A 25576-nucleotide genomic window follows, 5' to 3' on the forward strand; every position below is an offset into this window, starting at 1 on the left:
TAAAATTGCAATGTTTTTTGTTTTTCAATTGAAAACAAAGTTCAGTGCATGTTCAGTCAATGCCTTCTATTAAAAGATCAGCCTACGGGCGAGATTTATGACGTCACGCTAGTTAGATATAACGGATTAATAAATATGTTCTAGAATACATGGAAAACATAATTATTCCTCAGATTTTTGGTTTGTATTTTAAAAATGATATAGTTTAAATGAAATATACATAATATACAGTTAATAACTACAACATATATACCTATTTATAGTAATAAATACTTTGGCAAATAAACTATGAACCATACATATGCAGCAAATGTTTTACAATGTACAAATAATGTATAGGTACATAAGATAATGGGTAAAATGTAAATATATATTAATTTTGGGGGTTTGAAAATCGATCTAATTTAACAAAAAACATTCAATATCTACTAATAGTGATGTATTATTATTTGCATTCACAAAATTTATATGTATATTTTGCAGATATCAATGTTCGAAAAATTATATTTACAAATAATACAATATTATCTAAAAAAGGCGTCAGCGATGGCTATGAAATGAAGATCGCTGGCATTTTATATGTTAAATTATTCTAAAGCTCTTTTGATTTTCTTGGGATTTTTAGGTTCGGAAAAAACGCTGATTAAGTTTTTCATTTGGGTTTTCATTATTTTTATTTGGTTTAAAAAAAAAACGTTTCGGCTAACTATAGCCTTCACAGTGTTGTGTCATATGAGAAAAATAGTGTCGAATATAATCCAAAAATTACATATACAATATAATTCACACCTCATAATGTTTACTGCAATTAATAAACTAATATAAACTTATCAAAAGATGACCACATATTTTTTTAAAATTATTATTCTTAACACTAAAATTATCTACATTGACTATAGAGTACGCAGTAAACATTATGTGCGTGGTGTGCATATTTTATATGCAATTTTTGGATTATATTCGACACTATTTTTTTCATATGACACAACACTGATGGAGGCTATAATGTTAGCCGAACCGTTTTTTTTTAAACCAAATAAAAATAATGAAAAACCAAATGAAAAATCAATCAGCGTTTTTCCCGAACCTAAATTCCAAAAAAATCAAAAATTTAGAATATTTAGAATCAAGGTTCAAGAATATCAAATTTTCCAAGATTGTAAAATTCTAGTTAATTATTTTATGTGTACAGTTATTTAGGGAATGTCATCGATGTTCATTTCCAAGCCAACTAGACGCCGATTTTTTTCGATGATACGGTATAATTCTTACGTAAAATGTAAATAACATTAGACCAATTAAAACAAAGAAATATGAATTTCTTAGTATTTTTAGTAACACCTTTATTCTTAAAACTTAATTTTGTATTATGCAAATATACCAATTTTATTGTTATTTTATTCATATTGTATTCAGCCATCACTTAAATATTTGATATTAATTTGGTATTATAAATAATCAATACTATTCATTAAAAATTACTGAACAAATATATGTTATGCTTAACATACATTATATATTATCAAACAAAAAACACATTCTTCTTTTTTTAAACTGTATCAGTCTTGTCTTTACAAAAATCTTTTTTAAAATTTGAACTCAAAATAATAATCTTTTCATGATCTCTAATACACATATTCTTTATTTTTCCCTAGATCATAATACCTACTTACGTGTTTGAATCTATCGAAGCTGAACCAGCAACACTTGGAGTGGAGATTCCACAATATGAATAAAATAAACATAATTGTCCAGTTTTCATTAATACCATCATGGGAGAATATTATTTTTAAATTTATTAAAAGATATTTTCAATAAAATTCTCTTGATTTATAACTCGTACCCACTTTTCTTGCTCTTCCGGACACTTTAGGCTGCCTTAGTATAATAACTATCCTTAGTAACCATCCTTTCCACCAGGAACACAACAAAGATGAGGCATAGCACCAATAACACACTCCACTTAAGCTTTATTGATGAATTGTTAGAGTCTTAAAAACACACACAAAAATCACGATAAGTAAAAATGTATGGGCACTTTTAGGTTAAATCACTTGCACAACGTGTAATTTTAAAATTTCTATTTTTTTTGTGCGAAACCTAGTGACCATATATCTGGTAGTAGTTTAATATGTCACTTCAACACCAAAATAATTAGTTTTTTGCACTACAATAATAAATAATACCAAAAATCAAAGAGTTAAAACCAAAAATCAACCGACAAAATATGAAACGGAATCTAACCCAATATCTAAGTATGTACAGCTGATGAAGTAAACAAAAGTCCGCCCGTAGGCTGATCTTTTAATAGAAGGCATTGGTTCAGTGAACATGAACATTTATAAAAATGCATTTAAAATGTACCAGTTTTGTTACAAAAGACGTGTTTCCGTATTTAACAGACAATATAAATGTTTTGCTTGTGAGCTAGGAAACAGAAAATATATGATTAGGACACCGAATAAAGTTAAAAGAACCCATAATTTTAATAGTAAAAAAATGTCCAGCGACATTTCCTCAGCAGATTATAATATAGATCAAGAAGCAACAACTGACCTTTATCCCTATTTAGAAACTGAATCTGATCCTCAAAGAGAATCTTTGTGGAACTATTTGTTTTTAGATAACACAGACGACAAAACGATTATTTTAAAGAAGTGTGCTTCGGTCGAAGAAGTATTCAATTTTTTTAAGGAGCACTCTGACAATATTAGTGACAAGCATATCTCACAAATTATATTAAAGCTGAGTGATCTACAGACTTTATTTTTTTATCATATGGATGATGAGACTGCAAGGAGGGAAGATTTTTTTAAAAAACTTCAAGAATATAGAGAGTTCTCTGCAATTTTAAGTATATTAAACGATAAAATAAGTTCATATGATCCCTTTCTCTTAAGTTATGTTATATTACACTTGCATAAATTAGGAGTGCCTACAGAGAGCTATCTAATTCAACACATTGCAGTTCAACTAACAAGACATCTTTTAAAAGAGTTTACATTAGAAATGACTGCTAATTTATTTAAAGTTATTTTCAAGGACCATAGTGTACGTCCGTATAACATTGTTAAAGATCTAATTCCCACAGTTTTACAGCAAATAGGTACGTATTTATAATTTGTATTCATTAATTTCTTATTAAATTTCAAAGTTGATTTTAGAGAAAGTTGACAACGTAACTGATTTAGAATATGTAACAATATGTTTAAACAGAATGTTTCAAGTTCTAACAAATGATGTATTAGACAGATTAGAAACAAAAGTCGTGGAATTAATTGAACAAAAAGTATTAAAAAATAGTGACAGTCATACCATATTGAAAATTATTTTATTATTCAATTATCCCGCATGGAGAACTAGAAATACCAGATTTATATCTAAATGTATTTTATTTATGGAGGATTATATAGAGTTGCTAAATTTTACAGAAATGGAATTCCTACATGATGTAAGTCAACTGCTAGCAGTTTTTCACATATTTATTTAAGGTACATTCAGGCTGAGACGTCGAGCGTCGCGTCGCGTCCGCGTATCGAAATGGAATCAATTCACTTAACTTAAATTACACCGTTCAGGCAGACAGCGTCGCGTTTGGCGTTGCATCCGCTGAGCAGCTCGTCGGGGGTTCGAGTTCAATGGGGCGGACGCGACGCAAACGCGACGCGACGCTCTCAGCCTGAATGTACCTTTAGAGCGCAGTGGATGAAAAATATGAGAATAGTGTTTTTTCATAGTTGCAATACTACTAAAAACTACTTTTGAGCCAATGTTTTTATAAAAAACTACCCTTTATTTTCCTCAGAAGAATGCTTTTCGCATTTGTAGAAACACTTTCATCAATTACATGATAGTTACACCGCAAATACCTGCACAAATCCTACCGACTGCGCCAGTTTTATTTTTAAGTCCCTGAAGTAGTACAGTAAGTTTATTTTATAGTTTACAGTAATAATTCAAAATAATAAGTTGTAACTTAATAAAGTTTAACCATTGTCGCAACTCAAACCTTAGGGGCTTTGAGACTAGAGCCACTATAGGTACTAGCCTGTACTAGGTACTCTTTTGTTTAGTTGAAATATATAGATACAAAATAAGTTATATGGGGAAATGTCAAGACTTTTGTTTATGAGTACAAAGAGAATAGCTTACATAGATGTAATCATGAGACTGAGACTATCACTCAGACTGTCGACTCTGCCTACAAGACTAACTGAGGGTGCATCCACACTATCCTAGAAAAAGCGGAACAGCATATCGGCGTAACGACCTTGAATCGATTTCCAGTAATGCTATTGGCTGAAATTTTTGACAGATGAATTTTTTAGCCAATACAATTGCTGGAAATCGATTCAAGGTCGTTACGCCGATACGTCGCAAGGTGCTTCGTCCCATGGACAAAAATCGAAAAAAACGTTAAAATTTACTAATATCTGAATATGTAATTTTATACTTATAGCAATGTTCAACCATCCTGTATATTATTTTTCATAAACAGCGTTTTTTGTTAGCAAATATTTTCACTAAAAATAAATTTTGCGATCATTATCTTATCAGTAAAAAGAATAACATTCATAGTAGTTCTGTATAATATGGAGTTAAACGGTACGTACTTAATTGAAAGTCACTATGGATATTGTTAAACAAGGTATGTACTTTAAATTTATTTCTAAACAAGTTCGTGATTGTTTAGTTTTTATTTATTCTTTAAGATGGTTCTTAAATGGGTATAAAAATTTTACGTTTTCAAACTTCAACAAGGCATTTAAAAAAAACATATTAAAACATATCGTATTTATTGAATATTTTTGTTGTCATATTCATGCACTTTTAATTTTTGTATAGTTCACCTGCGTCTGCCTGCGACGAACTATATTTTATAATACTTTTCAGATGGAGTAAAATTGATAAGCAATGCCGATCTCGTTAATACTTGGCTTGATCATAAGGACAAGAACTCAAAATTATTTGTATTTCAAAAAATGTGTTCTTTATTAGATATTGATAAACCTTCCAGTCAAATGAGACACCACTTGTGCCTGAAAAAGCCCACTATGTCGGAGCGAAACGTCACATAAAAAAAGTTTCCATCTTTCAATTTATTATAAAACCTCATACACAAGGAAAGGAAAAAATATATGGATATGGTCTATTAAAGAGGTAACTATTAACATCCAAACCCCTCATACCAACAAAAAGAACAGTAACAACGCGAAAAAGTAATATGTTAGAAAATGATATACAGAAATATCTTATATGTGAGGATACTTCATCTACCTGTGATTTAGATATAAATTTGGAAGATTCTGTCAGCAGTGATTCTTCTGAATCAGAGTAGTTACGATCTATGCATTTAGTTGTCCTAAAGTAAATTTATAGTATCTTAAGTTTTTTTTTAATTAAATATAGCATTAATGTTTCTTTTTCATTAAAGAAAAACTGTTTTATCTTATATTGGGCTTATATTGTAGGAATCATGTTCTAATGTTATTTCAATTCTTTTTTATCACAGGGATTTAGTTAATACTTACACCGTCTTCATACTATAAATTATTATTTCCTTAGATGGAACACAGCTCCAACATTTTTATTATCATTTAGTACAATGAGAGTACTCATCATCTGTGTCAAATAAACCTAGTTTGAATAAATTGCCTACAATAAAAGAGAAGTTAGAGCCATATGTTCGAAGCACTCTGCGCCGTTCCGCTGTTTCTAGAATGGTGTGGATGCGCCCTCAAGGATTTGGGTTTACCTCAAATTATCTTAGTGAAATATGGGTTTTCCCCAAATTGATATAAACCCAAGTTGGCCTATATCGGCTGTCTTGCCATTAGAGATGAGCAACAAATCGCACACTGCGATTCAATCGCAGCGATTTTAAAATCGCAATCGCAACCTGCAATTGGCTCTCATAGGAAACTGCGACTGCGATTTTTTCTATTTGCGGGTTTTAATTTAGGCAATCAGTATTACTATAGTTGCGAGTTGCGATTTTGCTGCAATTGTGATTTTGTAAACTAGGACCGTGAGAACCTTCTATCTGCGAGTTTGAATTTTTAGTAGTTGCGATTTGCGATTTTGTTGCGAATATAATTTTGTGGTCCATTGGAGCATTTTATAGTAAACTGCGATTGAATTTTTTCTCTGAATTTATATAATTATAGAGAAGGTATTATTTTCTAGGGCCAAGATCAATAATATACGGGGTGTTCCTCAAGAGTGATTCACCCCTATAACTTTTTTATTTTTTCTGATAAAAAAACGAGATTTGGTATATTAGCATATGACACAAATTAGGATTGATTGACGTATTGAATTCGTTTCGATCACTTCCTGTTTCACCGGAAATGACTACAACTTTTGATTTTTAAATGGCACCCTCGGTATTTTTGAACTTTATTCAACAGAAAATGACACTCTGAATAGAATGGTATATCATATTATCAACTTTTGAGTTTACGCTTAAAAAAATCGTATTTTAAATTTCAATCTAGAGTTCCATGGCTGTGTTAAAAACACTAATTTTTAATCAAGAATCCTTGAAAAAAAAATATTTAATTGTCTATTATTTTTCGTGTGTTGGCCGATTAAAAGATGCCCAAATTGTATTTTTAATCATATCTCAACTTTTTCAAATAGAACGAGGGTGGCTCATTAGCATATTTAGAAAAAGCATTTTTTATGAAAAATTTGGTACCACTCATTTGGTATTTCGAGTCAAATTGTTATGAACCGCATCCAATTAAACCATATGCAAAAATGTCAAAAGTTGATAAAATACCGGTACGCCTTTCCCTATCAAGTAAAGTAAAATCACGATGGCAAACCGCTTATTTTTAAAAGACTTTTTTTGAAAAGATAACTAGATAAAATCATTAGATATGTTTCTGAGCAACTGAAATGGAAGGATATCGTTAGGGTGTCCATTTTTTTTAATAACGAGAAAACGTCAGTAATTGCGATAATTTAAAAACTCAACATTTTAATACATAACACGCCATAGCCATTTTTTACAAGAAAAATTCGATAAGGTTGTTTTTTTCATTCAAAAATTCAAACACAACCCATCCATTTACTTTTAGTGAATAGCAATTTTCAGCAATCGTGTAACTTTTTATTTATAAAGATTTTCACATACTGTCTGCGAAGAAAATATACCAGAAATGTTACGAAAGTTTTTGAAAAAAACTACAATCAATTTTTTCTAATAGATTTCGAGATATCGACTTTTGAATGTAGAGTTCTAATAGCGCGACCACTGTCGAACCCCAACTCAATTCCACTTATTTTTACCAAAAATGCAAGTGTTTCTAACTTGCACTTGAAAATTTTCAAGCTATAGGGAGAATTACAACGACTCGTTAAAAAATAAACAAATAAAGTATCCCGAGACGTAATTAAATCGTGGAGCTGAACAGAGGTACTGATTGGGTTGACCGGTCGACTGCGACAAATCTGCTATATCCCCTTCCACGTCTCTTAGCAATGCGCACAGTTTCTCTCTGCGCATAGCTTCATTATACCCTTTTTACATACGGAAATCTTGACCCAAGACTAACCTTTGCCAGCCCTTAGTATAGGTACATACACAGACAATTATACAGACCGGACCACCGTAGTAGTAACATAGGCAGAACCGGACGAATTAGCGTATACCCGTCCGCCGGATAAAAAGCAAGCGAAAATGTGATAAGAATGTTTCAGAATTTGTATTTATTCGTGTTTTAATAGCCAAAACGAATACATAGATTCTCGCGGCAGCTCTCGTGTAAAATTTATTTTTTAAGTAAAATAATGGATGTTTACGAAGTTCGTGAGAAAATTCAAATTGTAAAATGGTATTTCCAAAATAGGTCTTATCGAGATATACAAACAATTTTTCCACACACTTTTGTAAACAGGCAATTCCATCTTTACCTACTTTATCAAGAGTTATTAATAATTTTGAAACACATGGGTGCGTGTCCCCACAAAAACACAAAAAGCCTGATGTGTTGATTAATGAAGAACAGGAGTTAAAGCAAGTGTTCATTTGTGCTACCGCGGATCAAAATCCCACGTTTTCAAGTAATCAAATTGCTGAGGTAACAGATTCTTCACCTAGCACGGTTAAAAGAGCCCTTAAAAAGAATGGATACCGATCGTATAAAGCGCGCAAAACTCAATGAAGACCAATTTTGGCGTATGGCGTTTGGTGAATCTGTAATGGAAAAGGCCAATTTAGATGAAAACTTTATTCGGCGTATAGTTTTCACCGACGAATCAAGTTTTCATTTATTGAGTCGTCATAACCCTACACAAGTACGATATTGGTCTCGGGAAAATTTGCACAAATATTTTGAGGTACGCACGCAATATCCTCAAAAAAGCTAAATGTTTGGGGTGGTTTTGTAGGGGAGCATATGATTGGTGCATTTTTATAGAGGGTAATTTAACTGTTGCAAAGTATTTGGACTTGTTACAACAGCAGATTGTGCCTAGAATTCGTGAGTTATTGGGAGAAAGATTCCACAATGTCTGGTTTCAACAAGACGGTTGCCCTGCCCGCAATGCCCGTATTGTTCAAGAATATTTGAACAATACTTTTCCTAACCGTTCAATTAGTGGATATGGAACTATTTTGTGGCCCGCTAGATCACCAGATCTTTCTCCCAATGATTTCTTTTTGTGGGGTTATGTAAAATCCAAAGTGTATGGTCATAATAAGGCTAATAATCTGGATGAGCTTCAAGTAAAAATACGAGAGGCTATTTCCAAACTATTAGCCCTAATATGTTAGCCAATGTCAGACGGGGATTTTACGACCGCCTAGGCTTCTGTCTAGCACAAGAAGGTGGTCTTTTTGAACACTTGTTATAACTTTTTTTATTTAGAGTAATATTTTAGTTTTTTTTTATTGAGGTATTTTTTAATTTTGGAAATGAGTTTTGGGTTTAGAGAATTTATTTATTTTTAGTTCTGGCGTGTAAACACACTCAAATAATAAATATTTAAGTATTTTTACACTCCTCGCGTCGTATTCCTAGTCTGTCACGACCGACCCATCCAAGCACAACTGCAACTGCCTACTGCCTGACCAGCCGACTAACCGGCAGTGAATAAGTACAAACGCAATCGGGTAAGCGTAAATTCGTCCGGCAAGTTGCTATGTTACTAGTAGCCTGGTCTTCTCTGTATGCCTGGCACAATATTTAAATATTATAATCGCAATCGCAGGTTACAATCGCGACGATTTAAAAATCGCAATCAGCAATCGCAGTTTTGCTTATCTTTACTTACCATTATTATTTTTTATATATATTTCAAGGTATTAATAAGCAACCAGGAACCAGGCGATGCACTGAATACGATCCAACGTTGTTCAGCCAAACACATCCAACAACTAGAAGACTCACAAAGCCACAGAGAAACGCGACTGAAACTGTTCTGTTGCCTGATATACTTTTCCTCTCCAGCCAGCATCGTTCAGTTCCGAAAACACATCACAAAATACCTAAACGACAAAGAAAACTTAGAAAGCCTAACTTTGCTCAGAAAGATTTTCTCGTACCTGAAAGTATCCGATAAAAAAATGTACGAATTTTACTGGGACAGCAGTTGCCAAGTGCTGAAAGAATCCAGAAACATCCAAACTATGTTGAAACTGATGGACAATTACAATAATTTCGTTTATTCCAATTCGAAATCCCGCCATTTTGCTTTCGAACATCACGTAATAAAACTAGCGAAAAAATATTTCTATGACGGAACATTGACGCTCATTCCGGACCACTTTTTTCAGTGTTTCTCGTTCGCTTTTTTGTACTGCGCAGACACTGGTTTCTTAAACGACCTCTTAGTCGCTTTTCGCGAGAATAATGTTCAGATGGGAATGACCTCGTGCATGAAAATGTCACAAGCGCTCCATCTATTGGGTGACGTCAGAAACGTAATCTTAAAAAAAGAATCGATAGAGGAGGTGAAGAATATTTTGAATAAGGTCACTGAAAGAATTTATACGTACAATAAAAGATCGAACACGAAAAATTTATTAATTAAAAGCGCGGTGTTGAGAGATGATTACGAAACAGAACTTATAACTGACATATTAGAGTCTATGAAAGATATTGATTGTATGTCTTCGAAGGTCCTGGAAGGCATATGTTTTAACCTGTATTCGACTGACTCTTTGATACCCGAAGCTATTAATAAATGTACGGATTACGTGATACAGAATAATAGAAGTATCTTAGGGTTCAACGCTGAAAAGCTGCTCAATGTTTGTTACTACTTGAATTATTATCCGATTTATGCGGATAAATTATTTCCTATAGTTACCGACATTATTATAAGGTGAGGGTTTTTTTCTTGGTTTTTTTAATGTTTTTTAGTAATAAAAATGATCTTTTAGGGACCAGGAGAGAGCTAGTGGATTATCTTTTTTGCAAGCAGCATTAGCGTTAAGCTACTTTAATTGTATGCCAAAGAGTTTTGTGAAGCAAATTTTTAATGTCGAGTTTCTGGATAGGTTGGACGTGGAACTTAGGAATTGTTATTTTAAGGTAAGTTTTAATTATACAGGTTGTTAATTTGTTTATTACTCGCGGCAAGAGCTTTATGGTTGAAATATGGCAACCTCGGCCCGCTCGTCGAGAGACGACGCGACGGGACGAGTCGGCAGAAAACCCTGTAACTGTCCAGTTAACAACCTGTATACAGGGTGGTCCGAACTGTATTCCAGATACTTCGGTAGCATATTCTGCAGGTAAAAATAAGTAAAAAAGTTCGTATAAATGTATGTCCTAAAATGCTTCGTTTCGGAGATACTGGGTGTTGAAATTTAATTTTTAATTCGATTTTTTCCAAATAATTTCCGAACTAATCTTGATATTTGGATGAAAATTGTTGTCTGGGAATTTTCTGATATGAGAAATTTGATTTTCATGTCAATATGACTCCTACTGGTCGAGGGCGCCACCTACATATTTTTTAACTGGTTTGAAGCGTAATAACTTTTCGTCCGTACCTGTACAAGACTACTGAGTAAAAAAATATACATTTACGACGTTTTTTACGTAAAAAATGTCTCATGGTAAAAATCGCTACAAGTAATGGTTTTTGAGATATTTGGACTCGAAATTATCAATACCTGTCATCGTTGACATCAATTAAACATGTTGACTAAATAGTTCTTACATTGAAATCATAAATTTTAAATGTTTTTGTGCAAAAAAATTAACAGAAACTGTTTTATTGTCATTTTTTCACAGTTCGCGTTTTTTTATTGACAAGATTAAGATTGAATTATATAATGTAAATACATAAGTTTATACAGGGTGTCCCTCAATAACATGTCAATACTCGAGGGAGTGATTCCTCAGGTCATTTTATGGAGAAAATTTCCCATAGACATAGGTCCAGAATGCATTGCTTACAAGGTGTAAGATACAGGGTGTTGAAAGTGAAAAACACTACATTTTTATGCGATAAAAAAAATTGTAACTGCCAAACTCGCAAAAATTAGCAAAATTTCTTATCAAGGCCTTCTAAAGGAATACTTAAGCTACAAAACCACCCAGATTGATATACTTGATAAGGTTCGATTACATACTGAAAGTTTACATAAACATTCTGTTATATTAATTCTATTATTGAACTAGCAGATTAATATTGTTCTAACTACAAAATAACAGTTATACTAAAGAGTAATACTAAACAAGTCTTTCTTCAACCCCTCCATACTAATATAAGATCAATAAAAGATCGCGATTAGTAAGAAAAACTAAGATAATTATTATTAAGTAAATTTTCTAAAAGCACAGCGATACACAACCCGTCTATTCGAAGAACAATTTGTGATTGTCGCGGAGTGGTCATTGACCCCTACCACCCACCCTCGAATACATTCATGTTTTTACAAATAATTCCTGGTATTGGTTGGTTGAATTTAGATTTTTGAGTATTGGCCAACTTTTTGGGTTAAATACCCTTTAGTGCGCCGGACCATAACTTTTTTTTTATTTTTTTATTTTTTAAAAAAAGCTGTAAATATTTAATAGCATAGCAATCAAAATACGGATTGCGTTGGTTTCACTCTTTTTGGTGAGGTTAGATTGATTATTTGGTGCTTTGAATAACACTAAGGAAGGAGCATAATGCTATCCATGTATTTATGCATGGTGGTCGGAAAAAGGACTCTAGGGTGGGGATCCTTGACAGTTCTGTTTGACGATTCATTTGACACATTTTAATTTGATTTGAAATTTTGTGGATTTGTCAGTCTTTACGGAGCTTATTTTATGTTATTTATTATTTATTATAGTGCTGATAGTTGTATAAAGGTAGTAAATTTACATGGAAATTGTGGCAGAACTTAAATTAACAGTGACACTATCGCGATTTATCGAAAACGACTAAAATAGTTGGTCGTGTAGCGTGCGGTAGATCTCGGCAAAAATCGAGTTAAATAATGGAACAACTTTTCGCTAGTAAGCGACTATATAATATACATACGTGTAGTAAACCGACCATTTATGAAATTCACTTAAATTAACTAATTATATATTTTTTCTTGAATTTTTGCTTTTATTTACTACTTGTCAAAGATTAGATGTCAAAGAATTTAGATACGTCAATTTGACTTACCTGCTTCAGTAGCGTATCGGATGTTTGTGTTAATAAATAATTATTAAAACTTATTTATTTTTATTATAATAATATGTTTTTATAACAATTTTAATAACTACCAACATTTATTCACAACGTAAAATAAAAAAAAATATTGAGTCTACGCCACGTCTACCCTACATCATAGTTTTACATTTTTTAAATAAAATTAGAATGGCACTGATAAACCGGAATTTAAGTCGGCCATATTTGAGTCCCATCGCGGTGGACTTAAGATTTTTGATATGCTCCTTCCTTAGTCTTCTTATTCAAAGATTTGGTGAGGTTAGTTGCGTTGGTTAAGTTGGTTATTTGGTGGGGTTGATTGCGTTGGTTGGGTTAGCTATTTAGTAGGGTTGGTTTGGTTTTTACTAATTTACATTTGTTTAGCGTTGGTTAGTCTCTGGAGTAAGTTGTTGGCATTTTTATTTCCGGAGCCGGCATCTGTGCTCCCGAATTTTGGAAGCCGGCAGCGAACTATAATAAGGAAGTGCTTATTAAAACATAACCATATAAATACTGTTGTATATTTTTGAGAAGCTTTTAAAAAGAAAAATTAGCTTCTTGGCAAATATACAGGATGTTCCATTTAAAAAATCTAAATATTTGCTATTATTTTGTCTTTTATTCGTAGTCAAAAATATAAATCAAAAATGTTTGGTAATTATTGGGAAAACTGGAAATCGTCCGATTTTCACCAAAATTGGTATACACACTATTTTGAGGTCGTAGATTACGAATCTGAACTTTTTTCTTGGCGGTCTCTTACCGTTTTTCAGAAAAACGGAAAATTATTTCCAACGTGGAATTTTTCTTTATTTCGGCCCTATAAAGTAATAATTTCACTAAATTTTCATTATATTATAGTTTATCTAAAAGCCACACTTGATTGGCGGTAGAAAAATGTTCAAAATTTTACTGAAACACACTTTTCTTAACAAAATAACAAAGAAAATTGAAACCAGATGGAAGATGACATTTGATATGTCCTTCTTTCTCTCTCCTATGTAATGAGAGAGACAAATATATTCTAGACCTAATCTAGAAATTTGAAAAATCACAACGTTGCCATATCTTCTATTTTTTCGGGTGATTAGGGATTTTAAATAAATTACCTATTACGAGATCGAGAATAATTAAATATGCCTACCTATATCCACAAAGTTACGCGGAAGAGTTTTGATTGCATTGATTTCAACTTCTATGCGGAGGGGGTTAATCTTTTTTTTGTTATATTATATTTATAACCACGAAGTTGCACGAAAGAGTTTTGATTGCATTGGTTACAATTTCCATGCGGAGGGTGTTAATCTTTTGTTGTTATATTATATCAAAAGAGTAACCCCCTCCTCAAAGAAGTTATATAAAGACTATTTAGAACCACGAAGTTGCATGAAAGAGTTTTGATTGCATTGGTTTTAACTTCTTTGCGGAGGAGGTTAATCTTTTTTTGATATAATATAACACGAAAAGATTAACACCCTTCCGCATGGAAGTTGTAACCAATGCAATCAAAACTCTTTCGTGCAACTTCGTGGTTATAAATAGTCAGATCTCGTTGGTAAAATAGCAATTATGGGAAGGAGCCGTTCTTCTGGCTACCGCCTTTCGTAATCCCAGAATGAGCGAAAAAAACACGCTAAATTTAGGTTTAGCATTGGCAACGTTGCTTTAAATGCCAGGAACACATAACCCAGCATTTTCAGATTGTTTACAAATTTATTTTGGCAAATTTTCCTCTATTATGCATAGATTTGGTTAAAAAAGTAACAAAAAATAGCAATAACATCATTGTTTATTGAATACCTAACAAAATATGTGCTAGAAAACCTTAAAAATATGAGAAATTAAGAAAAATTCGATGTTGAAATAATTTTCCGTTTTTCTAAAAAACGGTAAGAGACCGCCAAGACACCAATTTTGGTGAAAATCTGACGATTTCCAGTTTTCCCAATAATTACCAAATATTTTAATTTAGTTTTCATTATTTCGGTGATACTTTTAGGATACCTATCCATATAGAGTCAGATATATCCTAATGCAGTTGAATAGAGTAATGTGTTTGGAAAATCCCGAGTACAATATTCCATGGTTTCATCAAAAAATTATTGACGAGTACCAAAAAACATGTAAGTTTTGACGTAAAGTTTTCTTAACTTTTTTATGGTAGTTAACCTGAGATTAAAATATAGAAAATATACAGGACACTTGGTTTAAAACGTCCGCCAGGTATAGATTAGGAACAATAATTGTTGGTTTATTTCATTCAACCATGGAAGGGGCAATAAATTATAGTTTTTAGTTATTAAAATTGAAGGGTTCAGGTTCAGTGGTTACCAGGTTATTTCCCTGTATATATATTTTTACCTTATTACCCTGTAGAGTTTATACATTTTGTAGAGACCTGTTATACCTATAGTTCATATCAAATAAACTATTAGCCACGTGATTAAGCTTGACCGGCACAGTGTTGCCCATCTTTTACATATTTTTATCAAAATATTTTAATAAACAAAATTAAATTATTACAAATATATAAACAGTTATTATTTACACCAACAAAACTCGCTTTCTTAACAGCACTTAAGGGACATACAGGGCCATTACTACCGCTTTTTTTACTAGTTACTATGCTATTTTTTACCAGTTTTTTTTTCAATTTTTTACACTTAAAAGAGGTTCTAAAAAGAACAATGTTCGACTGCAAGGTCTGCTAGTAAAAATGTTTCAGCTTAAAGTATCACAATACAATTCATTTAAACCAAAAACCCGTAATACAAAACTAAAATGTCAAAACGAATGACAATGTCAGTAAATAAATAAATAAATGTAGCAGCTTGACATTTTTACAGCAGAGCTACCATCTGAATGCCCAGCGGGAAATTTAAATTCCAGTTAGTCAGCCCGGCGCCGAATATGTCCATGCTTGTCAACAATGAATTTAAAAATCGTCCCCTCGATTACGTAACTAAAGGCTCGTTTACATTTGTCACTTTGGATGTACAACTTGGATGAATCATCCAAAGTGATAAGTATAAATTCATTAACTCCTATAATACCAAAGACAAAGTGCTGCCGCGTGACGTCATCGACCGTCGGCCTACGAGTTCTAAATGGTTCTAAGGGGTTTTGTGTAGTTTTCTACGTTTGAAGTCGATTTATACGATTTAGGTATAGCTTTAGGGATTAATGTAATAATAAATCTAAACATATAATAACAGCAAGGATCTATAAAAAAACACAAACAATTTAAATGGTATTTAAGTACGTAAGCAGGTATAGGTAATAAATATATAATATGTACGTGCACTTAACTGTTCGAAATACACTAGGTAGAATCTAAATTTAAGAATGCTTATTTTTGGAATTCTCACACAGCAAGATACCATAACATTAATAAATTATATTTAGTAAGGCATCATGCAATTCATGATTGAATTTTTCGAATCAAATTTTGATTTTCCGAAGTTTGCATCTATAGTAGTTAGCTAACTCTATACTCTATACATTGATTTTAAGTAGGTTTTGATTTTTTTCTTATTACCCCTAAGCGGTAATTTTTTTACTACAGTAGTTTTTAATTAGTGTATTGGAAATACAACTCAGTAAAATATGAAGAATGGTTTTTACAGAGTGATTATGGCAACCAAAGCAAGTAAAATTGAACAAAAAATCATAGTGCTGGTAGAATATCTATACCGTTCTTTTGCTAATGTTCACAATTTTAGTTGATCAGAAATAAATTCAATTCCTTGTGACAAATCTTCATCCTCTATTTTTAGGTTTTTAAGTAAATTGGATATAAAGTCCAAAACCTGGTAAATCTTTGTCATATCTGTGTTATTTTCTTGATACTCATTAAGATTGTCACAGTCGGTATTGGAATTGTCATGTTTAGTATCCTCGTTGGTGTCTAACGAAAAAGTCATCATCGAACTATCAATTCAAACAATTGTATCAAGTAAATTTCCTATTTCGTCCAAATTACTGGAAAAAAAGGAGTCTTTATATTATTTACTTCTGAAGTTATTACCTGACCATATAAATATGTATTTACTATTAAGTTATCGGCAATTACAACAGCCCAAGTAATCGTAGGCCCCGGATTGTATTCTACTTTGAATATGGATAAGCCATTCTCGTTACTAATGAAAAACCAACCAAGTTAAATTAAAAGACTGAAATAATGGTTTAAGTTCCTCCAAAGTCGTAAAACTCGTAAGTTTCTTATGTGTTAAATATTCTTGTTTGCTTTGTTCAATTGCTTGCTGAAAGCGAATTTGATCTAATTCGTTAAATTTTTCGTCTTTGCTTTTCCGATATGATATCATTTTTTTGATAAATATTTGGGGCAATTCGGAAATTTGCTTGGTACGCTAGTTTCTTTTAATCGGGGCAAAGTTAAATTAACTGAAACGATCTCACCGGTTTTTGTATCCTGTTGGGAAATTTCATAAATAAAATCCTCCTTCTCAAAATGGCACTCACCATCAGATATCACACACCCGATTATTGTTATTTGGCCCAAATTTTCGCGAGGAATTGCAGTAAACCATTTTTTGCGAAGTTTTTTGTCTCTGGGAAACCGAAACACCCGCACTTTTGTACCGCTAGCATAAAATTACAACCTGGGACACAATTATGGAACAACATATAAAACACTACAAACACTACACTATCTAAATTTGTTAAAAGTACAAAAAACACATCAAATAGTCCGTTCAATAATACCTAATCGATAAAATCGAGCGAATTCATTGACCCAACAAAAACAAACGCGGCGTCTATCTAGACAAGGAAAGAGAGTCTCTCTTTCCTTCTCTAAGGACAAAATACTCGGAAGCTGAACCGCGCAACCGCGGTTTACGTCAAACTCAGCTGAACTTTACCGCTGATGGACTTTTATAAATATCAGAGTAAATTATGGCCCTATTTAAAAACAAAGTTAAAAACTCATCAGCATTTCTGTATTTTTAAATCATACAAAAAATACTCATTAAGTTCAAAGAATTATTCATAATGTTCAAAATTCCCGCAAAGCGCTTCTCGCCGAACAAAACCGAACTCTCCGTGTAGGATCCGAATGCTTCCGATGTTTTCGTGATTGCGGTTGCGCGTTTCAGCTTTCGAGTATTTCGTAGTTAAACAAGGAAAGAGAGACGCTCTTTCTTTGTCTTGCCGAATTCGTGTTAGAATCGCTAGGCCCACAGACCGTGACGTCAGCATCATTTTTAATTTAAGCACTTTGTCTTTTTTGTAGGAGTTAATGATAAATTGCCTTTCATCACTGTTTCATCCAAAGTGTACACTAAAATTGAACCATGAAACAAGTTGACGGTCTTCCTACTTTTGTTGAAAGAAGCGTTCAACGGTTCAACGAATCGTTGATTCATCCAGATTGAACGGCAAGTGAAAAATGTAAACAGCCGACGCCGCACAGTGTTTTGAAGTATAGGGGAAAGTGGACAAAAATGGAAATCTCGATTTTCACTGCCAGAAAATGTATTTTCTTACATTACTAATAAAAGATAACATAATATTTTATATTTCAAACTAATTTTTATGATATAAAAATAAACTAAAAATATTTTTGGCAAAAAAAAAAATAATTATAATTTTTACAAATATGGAAAAAATCTCCTGCAGCCCAAAGGGTAATTATTTCTCATTATTAGTAAATAACAAATTAAAAAAAAAACGTTCTCCAACCCAATGTGCGTACATATCAAAGTAAAACCTCTGACGAGGGGTAGGGGACAAAAAACTCACAATCTTTTAAGATTGTGACAACCCAAGCAGCATTTGGAACGTGTGACACAACGTTGTGTCACGCGACCAAACGTCGGGGCGCGACGTCGGCACAACTTTGTGCCAACCCTAGTCTGCACTAGTTTGGATAATAATTTTTGGGTCGAAACGACGTTGGATACGGACGTTGGCTAGAAGCCTAATTTAGTACAAACTGCAACGTTGTTTAAAATCCTAATTCACAAAAATACAAAACTATAATAATATGGCGTCTAAGTCGCGTTTTATCCTAAATTGGGATAATTATAGTAAAAATATTATTTTTATGATTTAGTTAGAGACATATGTCAGATGGCAGTGAACGAAAACAAAACAAAAGTATTTAAGTGTGGAGGATGTTTGAAGATCATAATTATTGAAACACTTTAACCGACTCTGTAACTCGTTACCCAAGGCAAAAAAGTTAAACGCAAACAACTTTATTGATAAATGTATTGTTCCTACTTTGAAAAATACCAATGGGCCTTAAAATTAAAGAAGTTTTAAAAATTTTCTTTGAAATTTTTTTTTTTTAGTAAATGAGAATAATTTATTCGCAGTCGAAAAAATTGTTTCCGCGTGATTTTTAGGGTCAAATATTTCAAGTTAATGTATTCAAAAAGCAAGAATTGCTATTTTAGGAACGAAACATTTTCTTATTTAACAACATGGCGGCTTTCACTTTGTTGTTTTGGGAGATTAAGATGGAGTAGTTCGAGTAGTCGCATACTGGACTAATAAAGTCGCAGTTCAGCCTTAACAGGTAGTATACTAGTCGCAAGATTGCCTAATTTAGTCATCCTAGAGTCTAGCTTGTGCCGCCCTCTATAATCTAAATAAACGAGGGAGTGGATAAACTATCGGTAATATATGCCGATGTATATTTAAATTTAGTTTTATATGTACCTTTCTTATGTCCCATTTTAAATAAGTTTTTTTTATAAAAACAAAAACAGCACTGAACTGTCTGACTGAACAGAACAATGAAGTGAAAATTTAAGATTTAAGGTTATGGTTCAATACAGTTGCAAAAAGGTAGTGCCTCGACGTCCTACCAACGTAAGAATAAGGAAATCTAAACAACGTTGGAATAAGTAAAACAGACGACGTTTGCATAACGTTGGAATAGGTCCTGAAACTGACGTCGGAAAACTCTATATTATCCAACGTTGTAACTACGTTGTCCGAATCACCTAAAGATCACTTAAGCAAAAATGGTTACAAGACAACGTTTATTCGACGTCGCAGAAGCTTCTACTTTGCTGTAGTACTAGTCCAACGTCGGCACAACGTTATAAAAACGTTTAAATTTATTTTAATACCTAAGGTAGGGAGCTAACTATTTTTTGTAACTAATCCAACGTTGTGTTTAGTAAATATGTGGTCGCAAGTCGTGAAAATGCTACTTGGGAAAACTTTCAAGAATTTGTCCGTTATCATGGTAGTGTGGCCTTTATATAATTATTATAATTAAAATAATTTATTGAGCGGTAGGCAGAACTTGGATTAATGAGAGCACCGTCTTTTCAGAGCGTAAATATAGTTTATCGTTTACATATAAAAACAAAATATAACCAGCTAAAAATAGAAATTAAGGCATCGCACTTTTATGGTAAGGTTCTTTCTAAATTCGGCTAACATAAAACTCTACTGCCACTTACCTTATTACGTCAACATCCGTCAGCAATACATCAACAACAAGAACCTGTCGAAGATTTCATTGATCCCCTTGTAGATCTACCTCTTCGGTCTTAGGATTGAACCACTCGACCGGTTATCACACTGTTCTTTCAAATAACTTAATATTTTAGTGATTAGGTGAAATAAAGAAATAAAATGCCGATTTTTCACAACACCTAACTATATTTAATATAAAGAAATAAATAAATAAAAAATAAAGAAAAAGCTTTAACAACAAAACATTTATAATTAATGAAAAAGAAAAAAATTGAATCAAAAATAATTAATGACAATTAGAGAATTGAAATTAAAAGTCAGAGATGATAAAGTTAAAAAAAAATACAAAATATTCTTCTTATTAATCCAATTTAAATTATCTACAATTAGCATACACTTTCAAATCTCTCTTAGAATTATCGTTAGCAGAAAATTAATATGTTAAAAAAATATTCACTGAACAATTAAATTTAAATTAGAATTTAATAAAAAGAACAATTGCAAAATAATCACTTATGCAGTGACATCTAAATTTGACTAAAGACTTTAGAATAGAAAGTCTTGAATCCTTAATAAAGAAAAATATTAGAGAAAATCCAAAACAACAATTAAAATACTTTAATCATGAATAGTTTAGAATTTCCTAACTTGAGAATTTATTTGAGACAATCTTTAGATAGAGAACTTACTAAAACAATTAAAAAGACCACTGGATAATATAAGATCTACACGGAGTAAATTCGACCGTCTAATTTAAAAGTCAGTATCGAACTAATTTTGAAGATGAAAATACTGATGCTGGTACTATCTCGGAAAGGCTTTACTACATCTTCGGCATGCCCCTGTTTGAGGAACCTTCGAATATCCATCCAAATGCATATTTTGCACCTTTTTAATTGGCCGAAGGGTTCCTTCCTCGAAAGATCCCTAAACTTCTTTCACCCCTGTTTCTGGTCCTTATTCCGAGAGGGCATCAGCATGTCCTATTTATTAATTAAATGTAATTTTTAAACCCTTCCGTGTAAATCTTACTCTTTTACCAATTTGCTGGATAATATTCATAATCTAAGCCTTAACTAATACAAATGATATCGTGCCATAGGATTACCTTAAAAAAACCGCCTAGAAATTAACTCTTTATTTCTTCATATTTTTGTCTATTTCTATTTAACTCTAGGAACGGAAAAAAAGATAATCCTATTTCTATCATTTTCAGATATTCATCTCGTGAACGTTTGGATTCTGATTTTAAAACATATATTTAATACTTTTAATTTTCAATGTAAAACCTCTAGCGAGGGGATGATTTAATTTTACTTATCTCCTTAAGCATGCCTACGTGCTTTTTCTGCGTTGTTTATTTTGAGATATCCCTAGGGTACACACACACACACACAACTGGTACCACTCTGTCCAATAGAATTTTGATAATAAGGGATGAATGTTTGTTCTACTTAACCCTCGTTTATGTGACTTCAAATTATTTAGAAGATTGTATTATTTGCTTAGTTAGTTTCTCAGGATATATATGCGTACTTTTAGAGAGTTTATGTGTCTTGAATATCATTAGATTATTTGCTTAGCCCTTTTAAAATTCGTTTCCTATGTCGACTGATAACTTCGTAAACTGAAATGGTCCCATCTTAGAATAGCAAACCAAAAAGATAAAATTTTACAAAGCTTGATATTATTCTATTACAAGATGTTTATTTAAATTTAATTTGCTTCAAAAAAAGAAGGGGGCGACATGTTTCGGGACTTAACAATTCCCATCTTCAGGCCCAAGAAAGCTAAAATAATTACAATCCGAATAATAAACAAATTCCAATAGTCATACAGAGGTCTAAAAATATAAAATACAATCACAAAACAAATTAAAAGGTAAGTAAGTACTGGACATTCTCCTAAAAAAATCGAAAACTTAAAATATCGCAGTTTTCCGCAGAAACTGAAATAATGGTTTTAAAGTACAATACTTGGGACAACATTACACGAAAAATCTCGTTTATCATATTATACCATTTTTTTAAAACCTTAAATAAAATTACACTACTAATTTTCATTCAGACTCGATTTGACTTTTTGTAATGGCCATGTATATAAAAGCAATGATCGAATTTAACAACAACTAATATGGAAAAAGAACGTACTTACTATAAGTGTTTTTCTCCATTTTGTGCAGCTAGGAAATATTTTTTTCAGCTACACAATATTCACTCCAATTTAATTGAAAAATGCGGTCACTTAAACACGCAGATAAATACTTGCACTTGTGTAAGACACATCGTGTATAATTACTTAATAGCCAAATGTTGTTCCATTATATTTAACGTTCATTTTTGCTAGATGCTTACACAAACGAGTAAACATGATTTCTATATTTCTATTATCGATGTACTTAAACAGCCGTTAAACGGTAGCCTACTAAAATGCCGTTAATATATATTATGAGGTCGTTGATGTCAGCGGAAAGTAATGCCTGGCGATAGGCATTTTGCAAGGTCCGTGATTCAAATCTCACGCCGGACCAAGACTTTTTTTATATTTTTTTTGCTTATAGCGTGATCTTATTGCATTGGTTTCACTCTTTTTGTTTGGATTGGTTTAGTTATTTGGCGGGTTGGTTAGCGTGGTTATTTGGAGGGTGTTAATTCATTGGTTAGTTGGTTATTTGGTGGGGTTGATTCGTTTTTACTAATTTATATTTGTTTTTTATATTTTTTAAGTGTCAAAGTTAGTTGCGTTGGTTAAGTTGGTTATTTGGTGGGGTGGATAGCATTGGTTAGTCCTTATAAAATTCCTATATTTCATAAAACCGTCAAGTGCGTCTCATCAACGACGTCATACCTATTAACGGCATTTTAGTAAGCTACCGTTTAACGGCAGTTTAAGTACAGCCTTCTATTATACCTTCACAAGTTAAAAGTAAATACATACCCTGCTGGACATCGAAACTATGCGGTCTGGATTTTAATGCTTGTGACAGAGAATAATATAAATGACCGGTTGACAGACAGAGAGACAAAAAAAAAGCGGCATACAATGTTGCCGGTTTTTTACGTTTGTAACAAAATATGTGTAGAAAAATATAAGCTATTTAAAAACTTTTATGTATGCTACTGAAATGAAGATAATATATCTAAGCTAAATATAATCTATTACAGCTGTAGTAAAATGAGTAAGTAATAGTGGAAAATAAAGTTCCAACTCCAGAGGCAAGATTTTTCATAAACGCCTACTTGTGCGGTTTGAAATTTTGATGCAAAATCCGGCAATACCGCATAGAAGAAATGTATCGACCCGATTTTTATCTCTTTTTTTAATACATTTGATTTTCCATTAAGCTGTCTACATCACTGTCTTATACGTTAAAATCCAGACCGCACAGTTTCAATGACCAAATCGGTAAAAGAATTTCTTTTAGATGCTATAGATGACGTATCCAATAGATGTCATTTGAAGTTAAGGGAATATATGCTTAATGTTGTACCCAAGGAATACGTTTCAGAAAATGTTAGCGTACCATATGGCTACAGAATAAATTTTGTGATTCATTTAGACCAGAATAATAGACCTACAGTGAATGTTGATGATCCAAGGACAATGTAAGTAATCAGAAAAATTGACCCATAGATACGCGCCTGGCATTAACTTTAGATGCGGCAAGTCTATCAATAAATAATAATTTTTTGTTATAATTGATTTTTGAATTTTATGAGATTTTCTATTTTTTACTAAATTGATACTCGCGCTTGGCATTAACTTTAGATGCGACAAGTCTATCAATAAATCCCTTAGGGTTCAGTACTTGACCCTATTTTGTTTCTGGTGTTTATCAACGACATTGCAAATCTAGACATTAGCAGTAAAATCTGCCTCTTTGCAGACAATACTAGTTTATCTTGGAGCGGCCCAGATGTTACAGCACTATATAATACTATATCCAGAAACTCTTACGCACCATTAAATCTGGGTGCGATTCTAATCTCCTATGCCTCAACCTATCAAAAACTAAAGTTTTGTCATATAAAAGTACCATTCAACCTTTTGTACTTAATAACACCACTATTGTCGTCGTGGACTCTATGAAATTCTTAGGACTTGTTGTAGACAACTCATTAAAATGGGATTTGCACATCGAAGCTGTATCAAAGAAACTAAGCGCTGCCTGTTTTGCGCTAAGATCAGTTTCTAAGGAACTTAACTTATCAACCTCTAGAATAGCCTATTGTGCCCTTTTTGAGTCACATCTTCGTTATGCCCTTCCATTCTGGGGTACTTGCTGGGCAACAAAACTTGATCGTATTTTCAAACTTCAAAAGAGAGCAGTTCGATATTTATTGGGACTGAACAGTAGAACTCACTGCCAGAATTTCTTTAAAAATTTCAAAATATTGACTCTTCCTTCTTTATTCATTTTTGAATCCGTTTGCTTAATCCGCAAGCACATATCTGCTATTCCCGAAAGGCCATCTCATAAATATCCACTTAGGAATGCGGAGCATGATCTTTATCTTCCAACCCCGAGTTCAGAACTAGTTAAAGGTTCAATACTGTACATTGCCAAAAAAATGTACAATCATCTGTCTTTGAATATCAAGTCGCTTTCATTCTTTCCCGCATTTCGCAAAGTTCTGAAATCATACCTACTGGAGAGAGCCCTATATGCGGTAAACGACTTTTTTGTTGATGTTTAATCATGAACAATTTTGAATTTAAACATTTTGATCGTCTCACACACTGGTCAAAGGTCGAGTATTTATATATTTTATAACTCTTAAAATTATATCTATTTACAATTTTCCTATTGTAAAATTTTATTGATACGCCTTTTTTGTGTTCTGCAATTGTCGAGGTATGTTCTAGTTGTAATTTTAATGACTTAATTTTTTTTGAATTGTATGATTTGTATTGTATAATTTTTATTATTTGTATATTTTTTGTGCTTTTGTTTTATTTGTAAATGATTTGTCGATTAAGCTATTTTGGTTTTTTGCACAAGAAACCGTTATTTATTTTATTTTTATTAATATTAAATAATCATTTTTTGTTATATGTAATTAATTTTTAAATTTTATGAGATTTTCTGTTTTTTTAGTAAATTGGCAATATTGGTTAAGTATCCTCGGTCATATACTAGGTTTTCTGTCCAGTTGAAAGGCCAGGACGAATTGAAGAATAGGCATTTGGAGATTTTAGGTTACAAAGTGAAAATTATAAAATGGGAGGAATTCAAAAATCTTCTGTATGCCGGCGAAAGAATAGAATTTATTAATAATGTTATTTATTCATGACACAAAGACCCTCTAAACATTTTGTTTAGAGGTCTTTAATAAATTGTTAGATATTTTAATTTTTTAGCGTTTATTTTCTTACACTTAAATTATTGATTTTTATTTACTGTTTATATTTTTGAACTAAATTATTCTACATCATTCTATACAGGGTGTCCCAGAAATACGTG

The 25576-nt window shown here is 32.2% G+C and overlaps 1 protein-coding gene across 2 annotated transcripts; it reads left to right on the plus strand.

The window, feature by feature from the left end:
* Positions 1–25465, plus strand: LOC115888132 (FAST kinase domain-containing protein 1, mitochondrial). 2 transcript variants are annotated; one of them, XM_030907717.1, is made up of 8 exons: positions 1–57; positions 2328–3106; positions 3165–3451; positions 9311–10335; positions 10394–10544; positions 14654–14777; positions 23537–23717; positions 25211–25465. In XM_030907717.1, exons 1-8 carry the CDS (start codon positions 11–13, stop codon positions 25404–25406), a joined length of 2790 nt encoding a protein of 929 aa, XP_030763577.1. In that variant the 5' UTR covers positions 1–10; the 3' UTR covers positions 25407–25465. The 2 variants fall into 2 exon arrangements, with proteins under 2 accessions (XP_030763577.1, XP_030763578.1); XM_030907718.1 differs by having other exon boundaries at positions 1–50; positions 2321–3106.
* The last annotated feature ends 111 nt before the right edge of the window (positions 25466–25576 follow it).

The sequence above is a fragment of the Sitophilus oryzae genome, unplaced genomic scaffold, assembly GCF_002938485.1.
Source record: "Sitophilus oryzae breed Bouriz unplaced genomic scaffold, Soryzae_2.0 scaffold_684_pilon_pilon, whole genome shotgun sequence".
Classification (NCBI taxonomy): Eukaryota; Metazoa; Arthropoda; class Insecta; order Coleoptera; family Curculionidae; genus Sitophilus; species Sitophilus oryzae.

Excerpts from the sequence above, each read along its gene's own strand:
- LOC115888132 (XM_030907717.1), top strand. The coding sequence starts at position 11 with ATGTTTTTTGTTTTTCAATTGAAAACAAAGTTCAGTGCATGTTCAGT. Across the intron at positions 3,107-3,164 it reads CACAGTTTTACAGCAAATAG|AGAAAGTTGACAACGTAACT; the intron begins GTACGTATTTAT and ends AGTTGATTTTAG. Across the intron at positions 3,452-9,310 it reads AAATGGAATTCCTACATGAT|GTATTAATAAGCAACCAGGA; the intron begins GTAAGTCAACTG and ends ATATATTTCAAG.